We start from the raw sequence: 23,172 nt of genomic DNA, 5'->3' as shown, positions 1-23,172 counted from the left end.
TCACCTCTAAATGAAGCCGCAGTAATTTTCAAGACCTTTACAGAGCATTTGCATTTTGGTTTCGACCTTGATTTAAAACTATGAAATCCTTCATTTCAATTCCCTAAATCAACCATTAATGTATCGGTAATATAACATAGATCTTTTGAACAAAATTTCCTACCAGCTCCACTTTTACTTCCCAATAGGCCTCGCTGTAGAGCAAGTGCCAGTTCTGACGACAATTCTTCACCTCCTTTGCCCTGTGACATGTGCCCCAATTTAAGTTAGTTATCCAAAAAAGGAATCAAATAAAGGGGAGACTAAAACAAGGGCACAAGTACGAAGCGGATCACACTCAAGAGTTTAATCATCGAATTGTAAAGTTTGAAAGGGAGGATGAATTTGGAAGTGTTCTATTGCTTAAAAGAGAATCTATAAATTCAAACAAAAAATTCAGCAATAAATCTGTAAAGAAGATAACACAGCTAAACTATGTAAATGCTAATAAACATTGTCGATCAGTTCAGACTTCAACAACGCAAGGGAACTCAGTATGAACTACTTCAAATAAGATAACAAATATTCATCAGAAACAGAACAATAAACAAACTACATACCTGATGCATTGGTGTAGCTGTTGCACTGCAATCAACGTGTATTGAAACCTTTCCATGATCAGGTCGAGAAGAACTAGGTCTACCGAGTTCAGCCTGCATTTCGCCTCAAATACATTATAAACAACCTTTAACAAAACGGAGTAAAAATTAAAAAACCAGTTTATTCAAATGTACTTCATGCGTCACAATCATTTGTTTACCTTTTTTATTCTCTGTGAAGGGTATAACCAAGGTACACAAATGATTGGGACGGAGGGAGTAAACACAGAAATTTAATATACACTACCTTGACACTTGCAATAACATCAGTTCCTCCAATCTTGATTCTAGCCGACCCGTTTGCCTATCATAGATTCAATGGCAAAAACAAAGATCAACTTATACCCCCAAATATACAACAATGCAACTAACTAACATACTGAATTCGACAAAAACTCGAATCCTACACTGAAAAAGCATTCCATTCTACAAGAATGATAAAGTTACCTGCGGAATGACACCGGATTCAACATTAATAGACCGATAAGATAACCGGTTTCGGCCGTCGCAACGAAGGTCTTGCGCAATACCACCCCGTATGAAATTCGTTTCTCCTCTAGATAGTCCTACCATTCTATCAAACATTGAAAATCACCAAATGTCAGATTATTCATACCGTTATAGTACTAATTTCCCCAATTTGAACTGATTTCTCCATAATAATATACCCAAATTACACAGACAATATATAAAATTACAGCATGAAATTAATACAACGGGTCAATTACAAATTTAATTAAGTTTTCCCCAATTAGAAGATGAACTATACGAAGAAGTATAAAACCCTAGAATCTAGTAGTGTACCTGAATGCAGCCTTAGGTGCTGTTTGGCCAAGCTTTATAAGTGCTTTTCTAACTGAATAAGTAGAAGTTAGGCCAAACACTATAATTTTGGTGTATATAAAATAACTTTTGAAAAGTCAAAATCTAAAAATAAGCCACTAAAAGGAGAAGACCAAATTTACTTCTACTTCTACTTCTACTTCTCACATTATTATTATTCACCAAGTTCCCTATAAATTTCATATTTTTTATTTTTTGCATTTTTGTATGATTTATACTCTATAATCATAATCTTCTTTAACTCTATTAATGCCTACAGATTATTTCTTTTACTAATCGCTCCTAGAAATTGATTATGATTGTAGTGGAATTACCCTTGACTTAATGGATGCTTTGCTAATCGTCTCCATTATTGACGGTCTTTCACAAAATTTGATTGTTATGGTTTTGGTCCTATGATATTTTTGTTAATTGCAATTTCTTTCAGTCTTATGAGTTGAGATGAAAAAAGAGTTATTAATTTAATAATTATTGCATAAGACCGTCTTATAGTGTGAGAGATCCTTTAATATGTAAAAAAAGATGAATGTTCAACTTATAAAGGTAATATCCCGTACCATTGTGTAAGACCGTCTTATCGTCTTAAAGCGTGAGACGATCCTTTTATTGTAAAGATGATGAATGGTTAACTTAAGTAATATCTCGTAGTGTAAGACATGGTCATTTTATATGTAAAAAGATGAACTTTTCCCTTATAGAAGTCTTACATTGTGAAACTGTCTTATATGTAAATAAATGAGTTTTAACTTATAAAAGTCTTACATTGTGAGACCGTCTTAATGTCTTATATATATAAGTAATATAGTTAACAAAAAACAAAGTGAAAAAAATAGGATAAAAGTAAGTAGGCCAAACATATCAATTTTTTAAGAAACTACTTTTACAAATGTTAGGCCAAACAACTTCAACTTTTTCAAGAAGTAGTTTCTTAAAAAACTCATTCTTAGAAGTAAAAACTCTTTTACATAAACTTGGCCAAACAGCACCTTTAGTCTTTGGTTCCGGTCGTCGCGGGGTTTGTTTTTGGAGTGAGGGAAGTGGGAGACTGGGAGAGTGTAATAATGGTCTGGCTTAGAGTTACAGGTACTCACTGGGCTGGGCTGGGCCGTGCTGGGCTGTGTCGGCCAGGGGCGGGCCGGGCTAAGAGTTGGCACAGGCGAGGGACCGGGCTGGGCCAGGGAAGGTTTTGACCAGCTCGAGCCCAGCCCGCATAATATCGGGTCAGGGCGGGCCAAGCCACCTATATTTTTAATTTTTTAGTGTTTGGACTGGGCTAAGGAAAATGCGGCACTGGCCCGGCCCGAGAGAAGGAACGGCCTGACACACGGGCTGGCTGGGCTGCTGAAAGTCAGCCCATGAGACCGGGTAAGATTGGCCCGCCATGTTGAGCACCTCTAGTCTGACTGTTGTAACTTGTAAGTCGTAACTCTAGGAGTTTAGGGCCGGTAAATGTTCACCCGATTCGAGAAATTTAACTAAACCGTCCGATATTCAAACTATTAGAACTCGGAAATTTGATGAACTGAAACCGATCCGATTTGGTCTGACGTTAAATGGGTAATCTAATAGCAATCTTATTTGTTCCAAATATGATTCGGCCTGTGACCTGATATTGACTAAACCCGATCGATAGGTGACTTGAAATCAGCTTAATAATGACGTAAATAAGACTGAAATGATATTCATTTTAATTGTTTTCTCTTAACATTAAAGTAAATATATTTATGCATTGTTTTAACATGAAATTACCTATCTAGAATCAAACACACAAGATAAATATATGTTAAATACCTGGCCCGATCCAACACGAACCAAACCCGACCTGATTTTCACCCACCGATGACCTTATCATGAACAATAAGCCACCTGAACCCATCATTGACCCGACACAACCCAACTTGTACTACGAGTTGAATTGGATTCTGAATGACATTAGGAGAGCTTAGATGAACGCATCTAATTTCTACCTATAGTCCTATATTTTATTTGTTTGAAGAAATGAGACATAAGTTCACGTTATTTTGGTCGAGTTTTAGACTTATCATCCTACTTGTATAGTTGTATACTCTCAAAAGAACGTAAATGGGTGCAAAAATTTAAGCCACGTCCCAAGAAAACGAGAAATCGTTCTAGGAAGGTTTGTTCTTTTTGACGAAACCCCGAGCACTAATTCATAGATAGAAAATTGAAGCTTACAACATCACCAATGTCTAATATAATATCAGAGCAAACGGCCAAATGTAGCCTTAGAAATACGAGAAACTCGCTTATTTATATTAAGTGGTAAGATTACTTCGGTACCCTTACTAGGGTATTACCACTATACCCTACTTACATATACGAGTAATTTCTTCGTCCAGCAAATTAGGCGATGTAGTACATAGGATCAGGCAACTTGAATGTCCGCAAGCCAGGGTTAGGTCCTAATAAATCACTCCATTGATCACCAATGTTCCCTATTATTTTGTACCCCTTCTTCTCCAAATTTTTCCTATGCCTTGATTTGTACTCCACTGCTTTCAGCTTAGATTCATTCGATGTCCTGTCACATAAATCACACAAATACTTTTAAAAGACAGTTTTCAATAAGTATATACTCATATTATAAAGTACTCCATATAATACTCCGCCCTTTCTTTGGTCTTTTATTTACCTTGAATTAAATGACACATTAGCTGGTCCCCCTTAAAACGGTAATATCCATATTACAGAGTACTCTGTATAATACTCCGTATTGCATTCTCTTTTTTTTTTTTGTCTCATCCAGTCATCCATCTCTATTTAACTAAAGGCGAATTATTTGTTAATTTTAAACAAGAATTTGTGTTGCGCATGTGTGTAAACGGAGCAATCGAGTTCAATTCATCAACATCCATGAACATCATGACTTCAACAATTAAGTTATACATCCATTTCACAAAAATGACGTGAAAACTTACTTGAATATCATTTTGAGCCATTTCTTATAGCCAATATTTTTCATATTGCGTATCTTGAACCCTTTGTATTCTTCATCTGCTCCGGTTAGAAAAACAACCTTGACACCAAGTTCTAGCAATCTGTTGTACAAGTTTAGGACCGATTTTATCGGTGGTGCACTTGCTTCAACCTGCCATTCATTGAAACTTGTCGCATTGTACGGGAACGCTCTGCAAACCCCATAATAATCAACAATCAATTTCACGCAAAAGAACGACCATTGTAATAGGTACAACAGTCTTACAAGATAATTATTGAACTGAATTTATAAGAGCTGAAATTAAATCTAAAAATACAGGGTCTTACCCAAATCCAACATTAGGCCTAGCATAGTATGGCAAATTTGAGAGGGAAGTCTCGTCTATGTCGAACACCCAAATATCCTTACCCTTACTAATATTTAGGCTACTAACATAGTCGATAGCAGAAGCGGCCACAATGGAACAATCTTGTTTATATTGAGCCCCCAACATGTAATGGCCAACATAATTCTCGCAATCCACTGGAATCGTCTTCCAATCCTTAACATTGTTTGTTTCAACAGCAAACCGCCAGCTTAAACAATTTAAACCTTGGGTTGGGTGACCTCCTGAACCGCTATGTGGCATAAGGAGGTGAATCGCGGTAGAATGGCCATGAATTACCACAAGCCCTAGTAGGATAAGATTTATAAGATAGAAACCTTGTATGAGCCTCATGTTATTATTTGGTACAATATTGTTGATTGGTAAAATTGTAGCAATGCGTACAATTTATGGCTCGATCGAGAGAGGCAATTTGACACGTGAATAAAGGTTTTCTACTATTTATTTTTTTGGTACGATGAAACGTAAATTATTGTGAAATAATGTGTCTATTGTGGAGATATTTATTTAAATTAATAGAAATCTCTTAAATGAGAATTTCTGGTTATTTTTACGCCATCCCATCATAAAGGAGCTTGAATAAAAAGAGTTCATATTATATAAATGGTGAGGCTTGAGTATATTAGCCAACAAAAGAGATTTCTAAAAGTAAAAAACGATATTATACAAAACTTATCACATTCAACCAACTGAGCAAGACCAAGAGTTCCTAATTACAGTAACATTTCGTAGGTTTTCCTTTTCAAACTAAATTTACTTTTCTTTCAACTATTCAATCTTATTTCAGCAATATAAAATGTTTTAGGCTAAAACATAAAATCATAGTTTCGTTGATTTAACCTCTCCTACAAAAACCCTACTACTTTTAACTCGAACTTTATCACAAATCGATAAATATATTATCGTGTAGCCATTTCATTCGGAAGACGGAAAAAGTTAAGCTTTCACATTTGTGCCTTAATGGGATCCCTCAACTGTAATGGGGGTGGGGCTGTGACTCAAGGTGAGGAAACAGAATCATTCACGATTACTCTAGCCGCTATTATTTGGAAGGACAAACAATTGGAGGCTCGATCGGGGGGTCAAGCCTTTGAAGGAACTACGGAAGGATGTACCCCGAGGTGGTCATATTTCTGGGTTGGATCAAAGATCGAGGTTGACTTTAAAGAAGGTGAAGCTCTTTGATTTCCCATCGTATGGAACTCCTTAAGGCTCATTCTTTATGATGGATGATGGTAGGAAGGCCGCTTGTATCTCTGATGGCTTTATGGGTTTTAAGCGGATTATTACTCCAAGTCTCAGTGTGGGAGGGGACAATAGGGATCTATTACTCTTGCTAGGAAACGAAAATCTTTGTTCGAGGTTGATGAGGGCCAGGTTCTGGTGAGGCGGTGGAGTCCATTGGCGGTCAAAGAAATATACGTTTCGGTTATCAAAGAAGAGATGCTTTGGGGAGAGTTAAATGTTCTTTGAAGTGTTTGTGGGTCTTTGGGGTTTTGAGTGGCGGTAACAATACATGGAGATTGAAGTTTCAAATGATTCGTCTCATGCTAGTAACAACATGGTGGTTTTGCGGAGGTTGGACCAACACCTCCACGGCTCGCCATGAATGGGCTCACCTGGAATTGTAGGGGTCTCACAATGCGCTCGCCCCAATCAAGATTAGGCTGGCCATACCAAATATTATGATTTCGCTTCTAATCAAACTAAGTGTAATGTTGGTTAGATTTCTCCTTTGTTTGAGCATTTTGGCTTCCATAATAATGCAGCATAGACGCTAATGGGCTTCGGGGTGGTGGAGTTATGGGTAGGATGGAAAGAGCTGGTTGTCGACAGACGTGTAATAATTTTATCGTTTTATTAGTAGAAAAATGTAATGGTCGTTTATGGTATTTGGTGCTTTTTTGCGGGCTCCATCTTTCAATCGATTCTCTGATGAGGGGAGAAGAATGACGAAATCTAAGATTCACCGTTCCTCATTTTGGGGGAGAGACTTTAATCAAGTTGAGTTTGGGAAGTGATAAGCTAAAAGATTTTGAATACAAGGCCAATTATGGTAGGCAAAGGAGTTTAATCAATAAAATCAAGTAATCAATCGATGGACATACCCTTTAAAGGGCCGAGGATATACTGGTGTAATAATCGTAAAGGTTCCAAACGAGCGTATGAAAAAAGAATTGATAGGGCACTTGGTTCAAAGGAATGGTTCCCATGTTGTTCCCGAATAATGACAAACATTATCCTATACAAATATCGAATCGCCCAATAGAATGGACTTGAATCTCAGCTGTCACACAATAAACCTATAAATGAATCATGGGCACTGGTAAAGAATGTATTTGTATTATCAAAGGATGCTTGGAAAACCCGTTTGTGGATCTCCTGGCTGGAGCAAGAAAAAGCTTTCTAATGTACGACAAGAAGTAAATTAATCGGGGCTTCTTGGATAAGAGACTTGAGTGGCAATTTAAACGGGACGCAGGTCGATTCGAGCTGGAAAGGGATGGATAATCGACTAATGATGGTAAGGATGAAGTGTATACAAAAGCTAATGACAATGTCCGAGAATTTTCAAAAGTAGGCTAACGGTTTTTGGCGACAAAGGGCAAAGTTGAAATGGATGGTGGAAGGGGATACTTGTACGAAGTACTTTTTCAATTGGGTTAAAGGAAGAGCGGGTCAGAATTTTATCCTAGGGGTTAAGGATGATAGTGATAATTGGATTTATGAGCCCTAACTAGTTGGAAATATGTTCTATGATCTGCTTTTAAGCTTTATAACCCAACTACTATTATCAAAGTAAGAATCGTGAGCCTTTAACGGAAGAGGACATGTGGGATCAAATGTTGTTGATCATATTAATCGGATGTATTAAGGATATTTTCAATACTTCAAGAGGTGCTGTGACTATTGTTTTATGGGTGCACTTAAATCACTCTGCCCGGACGGAGTACCCAATTTTTTATCGAAGCGTCGGGTATTTTGCTTGAAGAAAGAGACAGCCAGCGGCTTTGCTCACGAATTTAGGATGGTTCTTGTAACAAAATAGAACTTTCATTACCTTAATTCCTAAATGTGATAACCCGAGAGGTGGAGACTATCAACGATAACTGCGGTAGCTTTATGCGATTGTCTCTAAGTGTATTACAAATGATCGGGGCGAAGGTGACGGGTTATTTAGTTCAGGATTTCCAAAATGCCTTTGTTAAAAGGCACAGATATCGATAATATCCACGTTGGCAAATGTAGTTTCATAAATTAATTCACACAAGAAAGGAAATCCCGGGCGATGTTTAAAGCTGATATGAGCAAAGCATATGACCGTGTGCGTTAGGATTTTTCGCAGCACGTGCTCTTATAAGTTTGGGATGCGAATCTTGGTTAATTTTATTAATTCTTAATTGTGTCACAAGATTCAGATCAAGTCCTTTACTTAATTTGCACCATTAAGGCTTTTCAACCGAAATGGATTAAGGCAGGTGATCCGCTTTCACCGCTCCCTCTCTGCCTTTATGCAATGGAGGCGTTATCACAGTAATGCCACAGCACAACAAATGGCCTGAAAGGAATTACTTGAGTCATGGGGAATATATTTGTCTCAATTTGTTCTTTGATGATGCGGTTTTCTTTACATAATAGAAAAAGAATTCCTACTCTAAAAACTAGACGTTATTTTGAAGAAGTATCATAAAGGTGTCCTGCCAGGGTTATGAATGAAGATAACCGGGATTTTATTTAGCCTAGTTTCTTACAGCTCAGGCGCGGTGTGGTATGCGAATCTACTTAGTTAAGGGAAATAAGGTTTGGGAAAATATCTTGGATTAATGACGGAATTGCAAGGATCAAAGAGGGAAATTTTCAAAGGAATTATTGATATTGTTATGAGGCGATTCTTCATGGAATGGGATTTTTTGACTCCATGGGGTTAACTTTAATCTTATCCATTCCTATCAAACATCTCTACAGTACTTACCTGAGATTTAAAATACCTAAAGTGTGACTAACAAGGTGAATTCCTTATTATCACATTTTTGGTGGGCGGGTGGTAGATTGGGGAGACCAATCCATTGGTGTAGCCAGAGATTTCTTGGTTTACCAAAGAGGGAAGGTGGTCTTGAATTGAATATTGAATGCCTTAACCAAGCAATCTTTGGGAAACATGCGTGGAGGATTTTGATCGGAGATCGTTCTTTTTCACACGTGTTTTCCGTCGTGGCGTTATGATGCGGAGTTTCAAGGATAATTGGGTGATCCAAAGTGGACACAACTTATCATTGGGTGCTCGGAGTATCCTTTATGGTCTACACTTTGTGAGGAACAAATTGGATGGAAACCAAATGACCTGTTGGATTCAAATTTGAATGTATGGACTATTAAAACGGGTCAATGGGAATTATCCTAACCTAAGGATGACTGTTTTGAAATGGATCGTGGGGCCTCCGACATTTCTTGATTAAAGATTTGATTATTTGCAATGATGGTGAGAGGATTACGTGAAACGAAGATTTACTACGCACTATGTTGGTGGATGAAAGTGTTCAAGCTATTCTCGCAAACCTGTTTGTAGGTCATTTTTACGAGGATGAAATCTATTGGTTTACATAACAGTGATGGTCGATATAGTGTCAAAGCGGTTATGGCATCCTATTTCATAATTATATGGAACGCAAAGGAACACAAAAGGATAAGGAGAGGCTAACGGAGTTGGCGGAACTTTTGTAAACAAAAACTATGGAGGTTGCTGTGTCCCCCAATCCTGAAGCTCCTCATTTGGAGGATTATTACTAATTCTCTCGGGTGGCGATAATTTTGTAAGACGGAATATTGAGGTGGATCCGACGGTAAGTTTTGTCGGGGTGGTGCCTTGGCTATCGAGACTATGGGCATTTATTTGGGGCCCCTGTGTCCGGATGTGGGCTAGTTCGATCTTGGCATTCGATCGATCATGACTCCTTCGCGCATTGATTCAGCTGGATTATTGATTGGATATCATTTATGGACAAGGACTACAATAGGAAGCATCAGTGCGGTTTTTAGCTTCTGATTTGGTGCATTGCGAGTATTCGTAACAAAATTTTGTTTGCCACGTGGATTTCGATCCTGGGCGATGTTCTTTAATCTTGGTCACGCACTGTGAACACCGGAATTCAAGCCATTTAAGAGGTTAATAAAGGTTCATGTATTTTGGATGGGAATATTATGTCTCCGAGGGGAAAGTGTAAGTGGTTCGTAATAGCAACCTGTGTGTGTCAGGTAGGACTGAGAGGTGATTGTGGAACCGTGCGAGTGATGGTGGATGCGGGGTCAGAAGGACCGGACAAGGGGAGTTGGGTGGATTGCTGTAATCCGAAAATGGTGAACGATTCTCTGTACGGACGGGGAGAATTAGAGCGGAAAGCAGGCGTTGCAGTGAAGGTCTTGGTGTTTTCTTGGTGCTTTCTTGAGAGTGAAGGGGACTCCGACATGTGGAGATTTCTTCCGACTGTCTATCACTCATTTTGCAGCTTACGGGGATGGAACGACCACATCACCTGCTAAAGGCAGTTTTGGAAGATATTTATGATTGTTTTGCATCTTTTCATTGTTTAGCTTTTAGTTACATTCCTAGGCATTTCAATAATGTTGCCCATAGTCTTGCTTGCCAAGCTATGGATAGTTAGGTATAAACGATTTTACTGCTGCCAAAAAAAAAAAAAAAACATACCTCTAAAACCTACAATCAATTTCTATTATGACAAACATCTACTCAAGTCAGATACGTTTGCTAGTTTACAATAAGAGGATTGTACATCTGATGTACTACCTCCAATTCTATAGTTTTTGAGCATTATAATAAAGTTTTTGAGCTTTGTTTTAAAGTTTTTGAGTTTCACTATGAAGTTTCTGAGTTTATTCACTTAAACATTAAACTCTAAAAAATTACAATAAAACTCAAAAACATTACATATAAGTTTAGTTAGATTTTAGTTTTGACGGAAAAAATATTAAAATCTAACTTATAAACTTTAATATGCTAAAAAAAAATACACATATGCTCGAAAACAAATAAAGTTTGAGCTAATAAGCTCAAAAAAAATACATATATGCTCAAAAAACAAAAAAGTTAGAGGTAGTACATCCGATGTATGTTTCTTTTTCTCGGCAAAAGTTCGTGCAAAATAGTCATTATAACCATGTAAAACATAGTTACCACATATAATGTACAAACAAACAGCACAACCATCAACTATCCGATAATGACACGTAATTCCGTAAAATGAGAGCGCATAGTAAACAGGGAAAAGCACGCACTTGGAATTGCGAGAGTGATTCCTATAATACCCAAGAAGTTGGTTTGCATTGTTCTGGGTAGCCCGCTCCCCAAAACCTTACCAAGCCTCTGACCACCTACATAATGCCATTTTCAAATTCAGTCTCCAATAAAAATGACTCAAATCATTATGCTCATATATATATACAGTAATTAAATAAATTTAAAACTATTACAATTACAATTACAATCAAGGTTAGAGTCAACCTAAGTTGGCTTCTTATCTGAAAAACTACTAAACTTATTGGAATAAGGTATAGATATTCTGTTAAACAGAGAATTTTGGCGGACTATCCACACATAAACTTAAAAAATGCTATTTTTAGCTCAATAAGATGATTCGTTCAATGCCACAATAATACAGTTGAACACGGATACGTCTACTTTAATAATACAGAGTAATTATTTGCACTGATAAAAGATCTGAAAACTTACTCTCCATCTTGTACATAGCTGTAAAAAAAACAATCTCGAAGAGAAATTTCAAGTCTAATACCATAAACAAACTTCCGATTTTCACGATTACAAAAGAGAAGAAAAAAACTCTTGGAACTGCAATGCAAAAGCAAAATGTCATGAGGATATCTTGATTTGGTATTTTGAAAAGCATCATAGATGGAAATCAAAAATTGTAAGGCTCCGTAGGGAACGACAGCCCTTGAATGTCTCCGCAAGCTCTGACAAACTTTCTATGTCATCATTTCCAAATATAAGAATGCTACTTAGACCTTCCGTGGTCAACTGTTTCAGGTAATCAGGGTTGTCTACTTGCACCTCCCTTAATTTGATTGAATCGTTCTCCTGGCCCAAACTCGTGATCCATAATTCTTTGTTTACACCATACAATTTCGGCTTTTCTAGGCTTATACAAGCAGGAAATGACGTCAGTTTTTCACACACAGCAATGTCCAACTTGGAGAGCCGGGAAAAACAAGGCTGTACATGATTTTTACAGTCTATATCTTCCCCTCTCCACCATGCTCTCAACTTACGCACATGTGAAATTTCAAGTTCCTCGAGGGAAGGAAAAGACACTTCTCTACTACTGCCATCATGGGTTGAATCCTCTATGTACTCCAATTTATCCATGTACTGCCATCATGGGTTGAATCCTCTATGTACTTCTCTACTACTGCCATCATGGGTTGAATCCTCTATGTACTTTTTATGTTTGTAAAATTATAGGGTCATTTTATTATCTCACAAAACATCTTTAATTGGCGGAATTAATGGTGGTAATTTCAAGGGCTAAACTAAAGGTTGAAGCTTCATGTACATCTTTTTTATGCATTTGAGCTTTGTATTTAGCAATCTAATGGTGTATTTCAAATCCTTATGCCTCTTAACCCCAATGTGTATTGTATATTGGAGAGGGTGTAAGATAATTGATATTCATTGGAGGTCAGAAAAGTAAAAGAAAAAAAAAAATACATTATACTCTATGTTCGGATATACATATCCTTTTTGAACTTTAATTCCCCCTTTAGCGATGCAAGTCATACAAAGATAAGCATATTTGATCATCTTCTTGGAGTTAACACTAAGATGAGAACCTAAACTATTGATTTTTTTCCAGTTAAGGACCTCAACTATTATAGTTTCCAGTTAAGGACTTGTGGCACAATTCTGTTAGCAGTGTCCGTTACTCTGCCATCATAGACATTAACACAATATAAATAAATTGGAAACAGTAGTTTTTTAGCCTATGATCAAGCCTTGTTCTAATGTTGAAACTTGAAAATGACACTATTTTGCATCAACACTTGTGTCAACGTGTTTAGTAGTGTTTAAATGGCTCGGTCAAAGCGGTCTCGAGTTTTTGTCGTACTTGCCATGTTCGAGCTGAATAATAATTCATAGTAAAGTAGGTATCGAAATCTCATTCAAGCTTATTTTCTTTTTTACTACTTCGAATTTAAGTTTAATTTTCTATAATTATATATGTTGTTGTTTTAGATTATACTTCTTAATTATATCGCTATTTTGTAATTGAACTCCGTATTTGTTTTGAAACTAAATCAATAAGAGTTGTGAAAAAATCAAAAAAATTAAGATTAAATTGAGTTTAAGTCGAGCACAAGTCTTTCACTACACTGCACTCGAACTACAACCTTTTTTTTTCTCAATGAGCTTCCAGTCCAGACCAAGCTCCGAGTACAAATTTCCAAGCCGATTTCATATATAACCATTCGAGCTCGAGTTCGATCTACTCGATCGTATACACCGCTTATTAGTTACTCCGTTGACTTATGACTTATAAGTAGTATGTATTTTGAATGCCTATTTTTTTTCCATTTCATCTCTGGTTAAATCAGAAATGATGGTGTTTATGGGCTTGAACATGAATGTTCAAAGATTTATAAAGTAATATACTGTATTATGGAAAAAAAAAAAACAAGGAAGAACAGTTTGCATGAGAGCGATATGAAATAATCCCATGTTTGCATTTGATGGCGTCATTCAGCAAGAATAAACGGAAAGTTAACGGCAATAGGCTATAGGTCCTTAACTCGATTTTTTTTGAAGTTGAGGTCCTTAACTGGAAAAAGAACAATAGTTTAGGTCCTTAACTTAGGGTTAACTCCATCTTCTTCCATAGCTCACATATATATGGCATATCCTTAACTATTAAAATGTGTAAACATCTCCTTTTGGGTTCCTTATGAACAGTCCTAACTTTGCAACAGTCCACAACAGTAGAGAGCACCATCCAGGCCACTCGTTCCTCTTTGGAAGATCCAGGCCACTCATACCTCTTTCCACTTATCTGAACAGTTGGAAATTTATTTCTGCAGAATCATTAGCACTCATTCCCAATTGCCGGCCAATCCTTTACCCTCTCAATTGTTCACCTAATTCCCAACCGCCCTCTCAATTCCCATCCAATTAACTCTCAATTGTTCAGGTCAATTTCTGACAATTTACTCTCGAATGTTCAGCTAGTTCGCGATTGTTGTATGCCCATGTCGTTGTCAGATTCCGGAAATTCGCGAAGTAATTATCAGTCGGATTAGTAGCTGATCTAACTGTTTTTATACTGTTTAGCGGCTGCCTGAGACGGAATTGGTGAAATAATTATCAGTCGGAGGTTCGTGGTGGTGGCTGCTGAATCCTTGCAGGAGCTCTTGGCGATGGTACTCGGTTTCGGAATTGAGCCGAGTAAGCTGCTCGATGGTGACGAGTTAATTCTTGGCGATATGGGTACACACTGTACACACAGTTGAATTGTGTTGTTTGTGAAGTCAAGAGTCGACTTTGACAAAGTCAAAGATTGACTCATTCACGCCATCTTTTATTTCATTTCAATTTCCGTCTCATTATTCACCTACACATTAAAATAATCACAAAATCTCATTGAAGACGGCACGTATCCGTCGCTTTGGGTGATTTGATACCATTTCTCTCACAAACGAATGGCAAATAGAGGAGAGAGGAAAGCGCATCAAGTGGGAGTGCTTCCACCTTGTCCCCCTATCCGTTTTGTGAGTGGCATTACCCGTCACTTGCTCCGACCCGTCTTCACCAAGACTAATTGTAAAATAATATAATAATAATAAATTAATATAATAATAAAGTAATAGTAATGATACTAATATTGTATAAAAAAAACCCGGCTAAATATTAAATATAACTACGGTGACTAATTATTATAAATTACTAATTTAAATGAGCTATAAACAATGAAACGCACAAAATCGAGTTAAATTAAGAGAATAATACGGGGCTAAATCGTTCTAAATTAGGACGATATCACTATGTCGTAGTCAGATTGCATTACTACTGATTTTGACTATGTTTCTTTTCTAAAATATAGACTTGTTCTTGTTGAGCAAATAAAATAAATGGCCTATTTGATCGCTTTTCGGTGAAAAGATGTGTGATAGTGTGCTTTTTCAGGTGAAATCTAAGCATACCGTCAGCTATACTCTTTCAGGTTTACTTGTTTTTAAGTGAGGGGATGTCAACCTGTGAAAACATGGACATACATGTTAGCCACCGTGGAGAGAATCTTGAGGATGCTTAGGGCTGATAATATTCGTTACAGAATATCGTTTGGAATAATCCTGCTGTCATTTGTTTCCTATTAACCCTCTTCAGTATCCTGAATGATCATCCTATACATGGAATGGTTAAGCTTTTCTTGCTCATTGAATATTGTTTCGAAGTAGTGCAACCTTTTCTTGCTCTGAACTCGTTTTTCATTGCGCTCACCCCTCAAAGCAAATAAGCTACGAAGCACTTCTTGGTTGTCGAGATGTGTTTCCTAGAATAGATTCACGCGCCACCGCTTACGAAACTCTTTCTCTGCTTTTAGACCTACCACTACATAAGTGGTCAGTGTTAGTACTTGGATAATCACTAATATCTCAAATAATTTCCACGTACTGTTTGTCTCCTACAACTATGGCCATCCTCTTCTAAGCTCTTCGTACTAATGTTGTTGATCTTGCTTTTCGATCTAGCGATCTCCCATACAATGATTGAAACAAAGATAACGGTCCCCGAACTTCAAGATGGAATTTAACAATCATCGCACACATCGTGTAATCGGTATACTAATTTTTAAAATGTTGGATGGTACTCCTAGGCAATTCCCTGGTTGCTCACATGGGCCGAAAAGACTTACAATTAGTTGTTTCGATGATGATAGAACAAAGTGAAATGATTGATTATTAAGCATCTTCCGTGAGGAGTCTTCTGTGAGGAATTTGTGATACCGTGAACCTAAATATGAGGTTAGCCGTTAGCCTTAAAATTGCCCGCACTCTTAAATTATGCCTGGTCATTTAATAAGTTCTATAGTTGGGTCATTGTTGTTATACGTTTATGATGTTTGGCCTTATTGTTAATGATACCATTTTTAAATACAGTAGCGCAGTCTCGCCGTGTCTTGCGATGCTATTGCCTGAATAGAAATTAGGTAGGCATGAGTCTCCTTAATAAGGGTGTTATTACGTATGCACATTTTGGCAATGTTAGATTAGGATATAACTAAACGCTTACTAATTAATTTTGCGATACGTGCTCATCAAAAACAAATTGTAGCTACAATATGATGAACGCCATTCTTATTGGTTGTTACCCACATTCTGGGTAAAATTTGTGCCCAGGAATGAACTTAACTTTATTGCCGTATAATTGTTGTTATATGCTACAAGATTTCAAATCAGAATGAACTTAGGTCAAATTTTGCTTGTGGGGTTCATTAAAGTTTGAAACGTATGCTAAATATTGTGGAGTTATGGAATGAGATTTATTTCAAATTATTACGGCGCTCTAGGACCCGGGTCTATTACTTTTGCGTCTATTTAATGTAAATACGTGCAAATCGGACTAGAAAACTTGCCATTATTTGAACTTAGGTTGGTTCTTACAATCGAAATACATCAAATTTTGTTTCAAGCCATTCACTAAGGCCTCCAAAGAATGGATTTGGAATTCCAATTAAATATGGAACTTTGCCGTGAGTGATACAAATCTGGTATAATGAGTCAAGTTGTGCACTCATTATGCCACCGCAATGACACAACATGTCCAAACTTACGGTGGGCAGAAACGCCTGATATATTGAAAGGTTTATTGAAAAGTCTAGCTACAACAATTAGTAAAAAAATGTGGCAACACCTTCTTATATTATTGTTCTACAAATCTTAGGATGACCGTACACTGATTTTTTTAAAAAAAAAACTTAAAACATGTTACTTGTTTTGGCCAGGTGCCTTCTATCCAAATCTTAAAGCATAAGAAAAAAAAATATAAGTGAAAACTTAACAAAGCAAAATTATTATATATTGAAAGGTATAGGAACTACGGAACTAGAGTAAACCGTGGGTGCCACACGACAAATATAGTTCACTCAATTCCAAAAAACCAAGCGGTACACAGGTTTACGCGGCTCGTTCCAGAGGACAATCCAAAAGCAAGCTAACTTTAACATAACAACACCAACATGTTAAATACATGTCTTTTGTTTTAAGGATAGCTACAATTGATTTTGTGTTACACACAATTTTGCCAAAATGCAATGAATATAATCGCTTTAGCAAAGAGTTTGCCCGTCTTTTAGATTAAATCAGTTTTATTTTTTACTCCCATTGATTATTTACCAATGATATTGATTTACATGGTAAATTTGTGAGAAATTTGGTTAAAGTTCTTGGGGTGGGTGTTTACTTTTCAGGTAAAGATGTTCTCTCGCACAAACGGACCAAAAGTTTCTATTGGCAAAAATTTGAAAATGATCTGATCCTTGAGATTGAGAGGATTCACTTGGTATTGCTTTGAACCACATGTTGTTGTTGCCCTAATTGTTGTTGTTGCTGCTGTTAAAGTTGGCTCATAATGTTCGTGTTCCTGACGAATATTATATTGGTTGGCTTAAGGGCCTTATGTGAGCAGTTAGGATGTGGGATATGGAGGATAATCGATAGATATGTAGAATGGTATGAGTCTAAATGTCTCGGACACTTATTTCTATACCTATCTAGGTTCGAACATTATTGAATTTTGAACTGCTATATTAATCTTCTCTTATATTTATTATTCAGGGTGAGTTTCTCCTGCTTCACTTGGCATTTTTTAATAGTTTACTCTTATTGGCTTACATGCATTGACATAAGCACGGATTTCGACGATGGTGGTGATGAAAGAGTCCTAACGTCGCCATTGACGCTTATCCCGAAAATACCAGGAAAAGAGGAAGCAAAGTGAAATCAGGTGGTTGTTGGTATTATTTCTTAAGACTCAGGTATTATGATCAAAGTTTGTACAAAGGTTTGAGATGATGACGTTTATAAAGAAAATAGTTCCTTTCTTTCATCAAAATCGGTGATTTATTTGTTGCCCCGACTCTGAGATTCCTTCTTTATTTTTTTAAAATGATTATTTAAGGGAATTTTATTTATTGGTTCCGTCTTATACTGCACTCTCTAATGAAACCCTCTTTGTTTTCACTATAGTTTGAGTTTGGATTATTATTTTGAATATATGGGATGTGAGAGTTAGAATTTTATCTGGGTTTTGCGCATTCTTGAGGATTTCAATTGTGTAGCTTATCTATCCGAAATTGTGTGCATTGATTTTAAGGATGCTCAAGTGTATATTTCATATTTTATGGGGTTTTCGGTGGGTTGATATCGTTTTGGTGTTAATTAGGCGTTTACAACAAAAAGAGGGAGAGAGGTTCAAACTTATGACTTATTGTCCATTTGTTGATAGTCCCTCTTTTTGGGTAAAAAATGATCATAGGGTATGTGGATGTATTGAGTTCCTCGTAAGTGTAAAGCTCAATACCTCCCTTGTATTTTGTATCTATAGATAGTGATGCCCTGGTATAATTCACTATGTTTTCTCTTTGTTACATTCTACTCTAACAGTGACAAAAGGGAATGATAAAGGGGAAATGGCCGGGGAGGAGCCAGGAGGATATGGGAAGGAACAAGCGACGGTGACAGAAGGGAATGATAAAGGGAAATGGGAAGAGGAGGAGGAGAAGAAGGGGATGTGAGAAGGGAAATGATAAATAGACTCAAATTGAAGATAGGATGAAGAGAAGGGGATATGAGAGGAGGAAAAGAAAAACAATAACACAACTACTACTGATTTGTTATGAACTCATAAACGTAAGCATTTGTAACAAATTATTTACAAAAAAAGTTTCTCCTTCAATGATTTTCTACTTGTAAACTGCCGAGTAGTGGTAGTGAGCCTAAGTCATGTGGTTATTCCATTCTGCGGAAGTCTAAGAGAACGTTTTATTAAAAAGAATTGATGTAGCATGTTTATTCTTTAACAATAAATTGAAAATAGTTCTTTCAAAAATCTTAGAAATTTTAAAGTCTATTGATTTAAAACTACCTAAGATTAGATAAATTATTTAAAAGGAAGGAAAATAACAATTGAAAAAAATGAGGAAGACGGGTAGTTACACTGATTTGCTAATTTGTTACAAAGCATGAGAAAGTATTTGTGTACCTAATAATTTACGTTACAGTTTCTCAAACAATTACGACGAAACAATATTAGAAATTGCGTGACATGTAACTCTAAATTCAACATTAAAATTCAGCAGCGTTTAGGGACTGCGTGCGCTATGACATGAAAAACGTACGCAACAACAAAACTGTGCAACCATATTTGTTGATTAGTGGTTACAAAAATTCATTTGTGACCGGTGTGAACACACCACAAATTGTGACGACGCAAATGTTACCACTTTAAGATAAAATGTAACCACCAAGATACCGTTACAAGCAAGACACATTGTAGTGGTTATGATTATGTTAATTCGAGGGGGAGATAAACTGTCTATGTTAATTGTGTTTATGTATTTTGAATTCATGAGGTATGATTAAGCTTATTTTGTTCAATTTTAGGAGTTTTTATTCGCGTTTAGGGTTGTTTGTATGAATCTTTCCAATTTTAAATGACTGATTTTGGCTTTTTGAAGGCATCTACTAGGAGACAAAAAGTATGTCATGTTATTGGTAAGTCAAAGTGTTATGCAAGAAAAAATAGTAATCTTTTGTTTACTTTAACGTGCTTTAATTTACTTTAAATGTTGTCATTTACGAATCTACGAAAATGTAATTGAATTTTATGTATAAAGATGGTAATCTTATATTTTCTCATCATAGACAAATCTACGCTTAGCTATATATTTTCCCCGCTTAGAACATCTACTGATTACTATACTAAATAATATGTTAACTAGGTGTTCCTTAGGCATATGATGAGCTTAAAACTTGCCCAAATTGGGGTACCGATTATGCGCTAAGCTATATATTTGCTTGAATTTGTAAGGTGTGTCCTCTACCTAACTATTTTCAGAATTTTTTTTTGATAATTAAGTACACACCATGATGTTTTATATATGACATTTATCAAAATTATATGTGTAAGCAATCAGTCACATTAACTCACATTAAATTAATCGGAGTTGAACAACAACGTAAATCAATAGAATACCGCGCCCGATAGGGTGCGGACCACTAACTAGTATGAACAAAGATAAGCATATTTTTTTTTTAACAACAGTAGGAGAATACCTTACAATGTTCTATCAACCTTGCTTTACTCATAATCCGTTTAACTGGTAAAACGGATCCAAAAATTATTACTTGATATTGACTTGGCTTTGTTTTGTCATTAAAACGGAAATTACCGTCTTAAGTAAGAATTTGTGTATTGACATTCACAAAGCAAGATTGCTAATAAATTTTGTACCGTTATAATAAGAGTGTACTAACGCTTGGAAGAAGGTGATCAAATATGCTTATCTATATGGCAATATTAATGATTGGCTTACCTTTATACACTCGCAAATCAGTAAAATCACAAATGTGGTAGAGAGACGAGCACATTAGATCCTTCTCTTATTTCGAGTGATATTACTACACTCCTAATATGAAAGTAGATAATTTATTAGCTGTATGGCTCCATTAATAATAATATGGTTTGATTAGTGATTGGCATACCTTTATATAATCACAAATATTAATTTACAAGCTAGGTAGCTAAAAGGAAATTAACCATCTAAAGATTAATACTGATAAAATTAATTAACTATTGATATAACTTTGACAATATTTTATAAAAATTAAGATTAATAACCCATTCGCTATTATTGAAACAGTCTATTAGTTAGTTGTTAAATAAATACACTTTTGTTATGGCAACATCGAGATAATAATAAACGTAAACTTTAACAACTGCTTATAATATAGTTGGTATCTTTAAATTAAAGTATGATTCATTTTTTTATGGCATGTTAATAATTATAATTAGACAAAAATATACAATAATAACACTATTGTCCAATAACAATATAGAAAACCCGTACAAGTAAGTGTTTCAAGTAAGTTTGTAACCAAGTCCTTTTTAATTAATAAACATCCCCAACAATGTTTTAGAAGCTCAAATATTCAAGACTATATTAGGTTACCCGTATGCATCGAAGAAACCATACTTACCATAATAATTAGAGGTGAACCAATATTATAATCCGTGCAACGCACGAGCACAAAATCTAGTAGGCTTATAAAACTTAGTTTATTTTATTACTGTATTGGATTAAACGGGTTAAGTGGGTTAAAAATGACCCGCTAAAAGATAAATGGGTTAAACATGACCAGCTAAAAGATAAATGGGTTAAACAGGTCGGGTTGAGTTATAGAAAAATTAAATGGGTTGGGTTAGGGTTGAGACAAATGACCCATTTATATAATTGGGTCGGGTTAGGGTTGAGGTAGTGGTGACCCGTTTAAAGTTGACATGAACCCGAACACGACACGACGATCCGTTTGCCAGGTCTATCTATAAGCTATAGACGAGTCAAATATAAAAAAGTGGTGACATTTTTTGCCACCACCCCACTTGTTTGTCATATTAAGAAAGTGGTATTGTATTTGGCCCGTCTTTCATTATAGACGGATAGTGTCCGTCTATAATGAGAATTTGTGTTTCCTTAGATACAATCTTTAGTCAAAATGGGACAATATAAACAATATAAGGCTCTGTTTGTAAGGCATTTGAGTCACGATTTGGTCAAAGTAAATTAGTTGACCAAAATTTGTCACTTTATTTTTTTGTAAGCGTTTGGCAAGTAGCTTTATTTAACCAAATAAGCTACATCGAAATGAAATCTTCCTAGAGTAGCATTTGAGATTTCGTGCACTGACGATTTGGTTTAATTTTCCGTTTCTACCCTTTAAATCTATCTTTGTTAAATAATTATCATATCCTTTTACGTTATTTCATCAAAATCGATTCTTTTTCGATTAGTTTGCCAAACATCTTTTAATATAATCGATTCCTTATCGATTCCTAATTTTCACTTCCTTATCGATTCCTTTTTCGATTTCGTACCTTTTTTTCGTTTTACTACCTTTTCTGGTTTTTTCACATTTTCGATTAGTTTTACCAAACATACCTAACTAAAAAATGAGATAAGCTACATGTTTCATACTTGACTAACTTAAGGAGTTAAGCACATGATTAATCAAGTTGCAAGACTAATTAAATTCCCACATTACATCACATAACACACAACAACAATAGACATCCTCCGTCTCATTCCTTTGTTTACTTTTTTTTTTTTTTATTCTTTGTAACATGAATTTTAATAAGTATACAAATGACTGGTAAGAAGTACGGAGTAGATCACAATCAAGAGTTTGACAAGACCATCGAATTGTAATGTTTGAAAAGGGAAGACAAAAAAGAATTATAATTTTTCCCCAGTTAAATATACAAGAACAAACCACGAACCGTAAATTTTAACCCCTCTTTCAGTCATTTGTTTACCTTTTTTATTTTTTTGTGACGGGTATTTTAGTTAACACAAATTCTTGTTTGTGACGGCACATATCCGTCACTCTTGAGTGACGGATACCATTTTACCTCACAAAGTACCCACTTTTTCTCTCTCTGCAACACTATTCATGTGGTCCCCTTTCTCCACTAACCCATTTTGTTACCATTTTATCTCACAAAATATCGCCACAAATGGTAACCCGTCACAAGGGAGACCAATTGTTTAGTTAAAGGTAGCCAAATGAAGGAGATGGAGAGAGGAAGGGAGTAGTATTGTACCTGAAAGAAGAAGTCGTTCGGTCGCCGATTGTCGGTTGGCTGCTAACTTGTGTCGTGGGTTTCTTTTGGAGGGAGGCTGCTAAACCTTGGTCAATGTAGTTATGACAAGGACTGTAGAAATACGTCATCACTGACATCAATTTCTGGCCGATCACTTGAAGAACTAACGTCAGCGGCAATGACCTGAACTCGTGGTACTCCTGTATGATAGATGGTTTATTATAAATATTCCTATTACTGTATTCGCTCAGAGCAGCCTGCAAATACACCAGAGTTTAATCCATAAGCAGTCAAGCAGATACTCCATTAAGCTCTAACACCTAACTAGATGTGACGATAGTGTTGGGATTAGTTTCACAGTTACAGCAGCGTTGGATTCGGTACATCGTATAAGAATTCAAGCTCCCAACCAACCATGCATCCAAAAACTGAAAAGTTGAGGCCT

At 36.1% G+C, this 23,172-nt stretch overlaps 2 protein-coding genes across 4 annotated transcripts in view; both read right to left on the bottom strand.

Moving 5' to 3' along the window:
- The window catches only part of LOC141610957 (uncharacterized), a 35,473-nt gene that overhangs the window by 1,874 nt on the left and 10,427 nt on the right, over positions 1-23,172 (bottom strand). The window contains exons 1-5 of one of the 3 annotated variants that reach the window (XM_074429279.1): positions 1,443-1,655; positions 1,086-1,212; positions 886-942; positions 600-692; positions 164-242 (exon numbers count right to left, since the gene is read on the bottom strand). In XM_074429279.1, the coding sequence (XP_074285380.1) occupies positions 164-242; positions 600-692; positions 886-942; positions 1,086-1,211 (355 nt within the window). In that variant the 5' untranslated portion in view covers position 1,212; positions 1,443-1,655. The other 2 variants (XM_074429280.1, XM_074429277.1) reach the window with 2 other exon arrangements.
- LOC141610960 (acid phosphatase 1-like) lies at positions 3,684-5,237 on the bottom strand. Its single transcript, XM_074429283.1, has 3 exons — positions 4,767-5,237; positions 4,421-4,630; positions 3,684-4,023 (listed from the first exon to the last, which is right to left on the bottom strand). Exons 1-3 carry the CDS (start codon positions 5,156-5,158, stop codon positions 3,846-3,848), a joined length of 780 nt encoding a protein of 259 aa, XP_074285384.1. The 5' UTR covers positions 5,159-5,237; the 3' UTR covers positions 3,684-3,845.

The sequence above is a fragment of the Silene latifolia genome, chromosome 11, assembly GCF_048544455.1.
Source record: "Silene latifolia isolate original U9 population chromosome 11, ASM4854445v1, whole genome shotgun sequence".
NCBI lineage: Eukaryota > Viridiplantae > Streptophyta > Magnoliopsida > Caryophyllales > Caryophyllaceae > Silene > Silene latifolia.
Note: the sequence above shows the minus strand (reverse complement) of the source record. Positions and strands in the feature narration are given on the sequence as shown.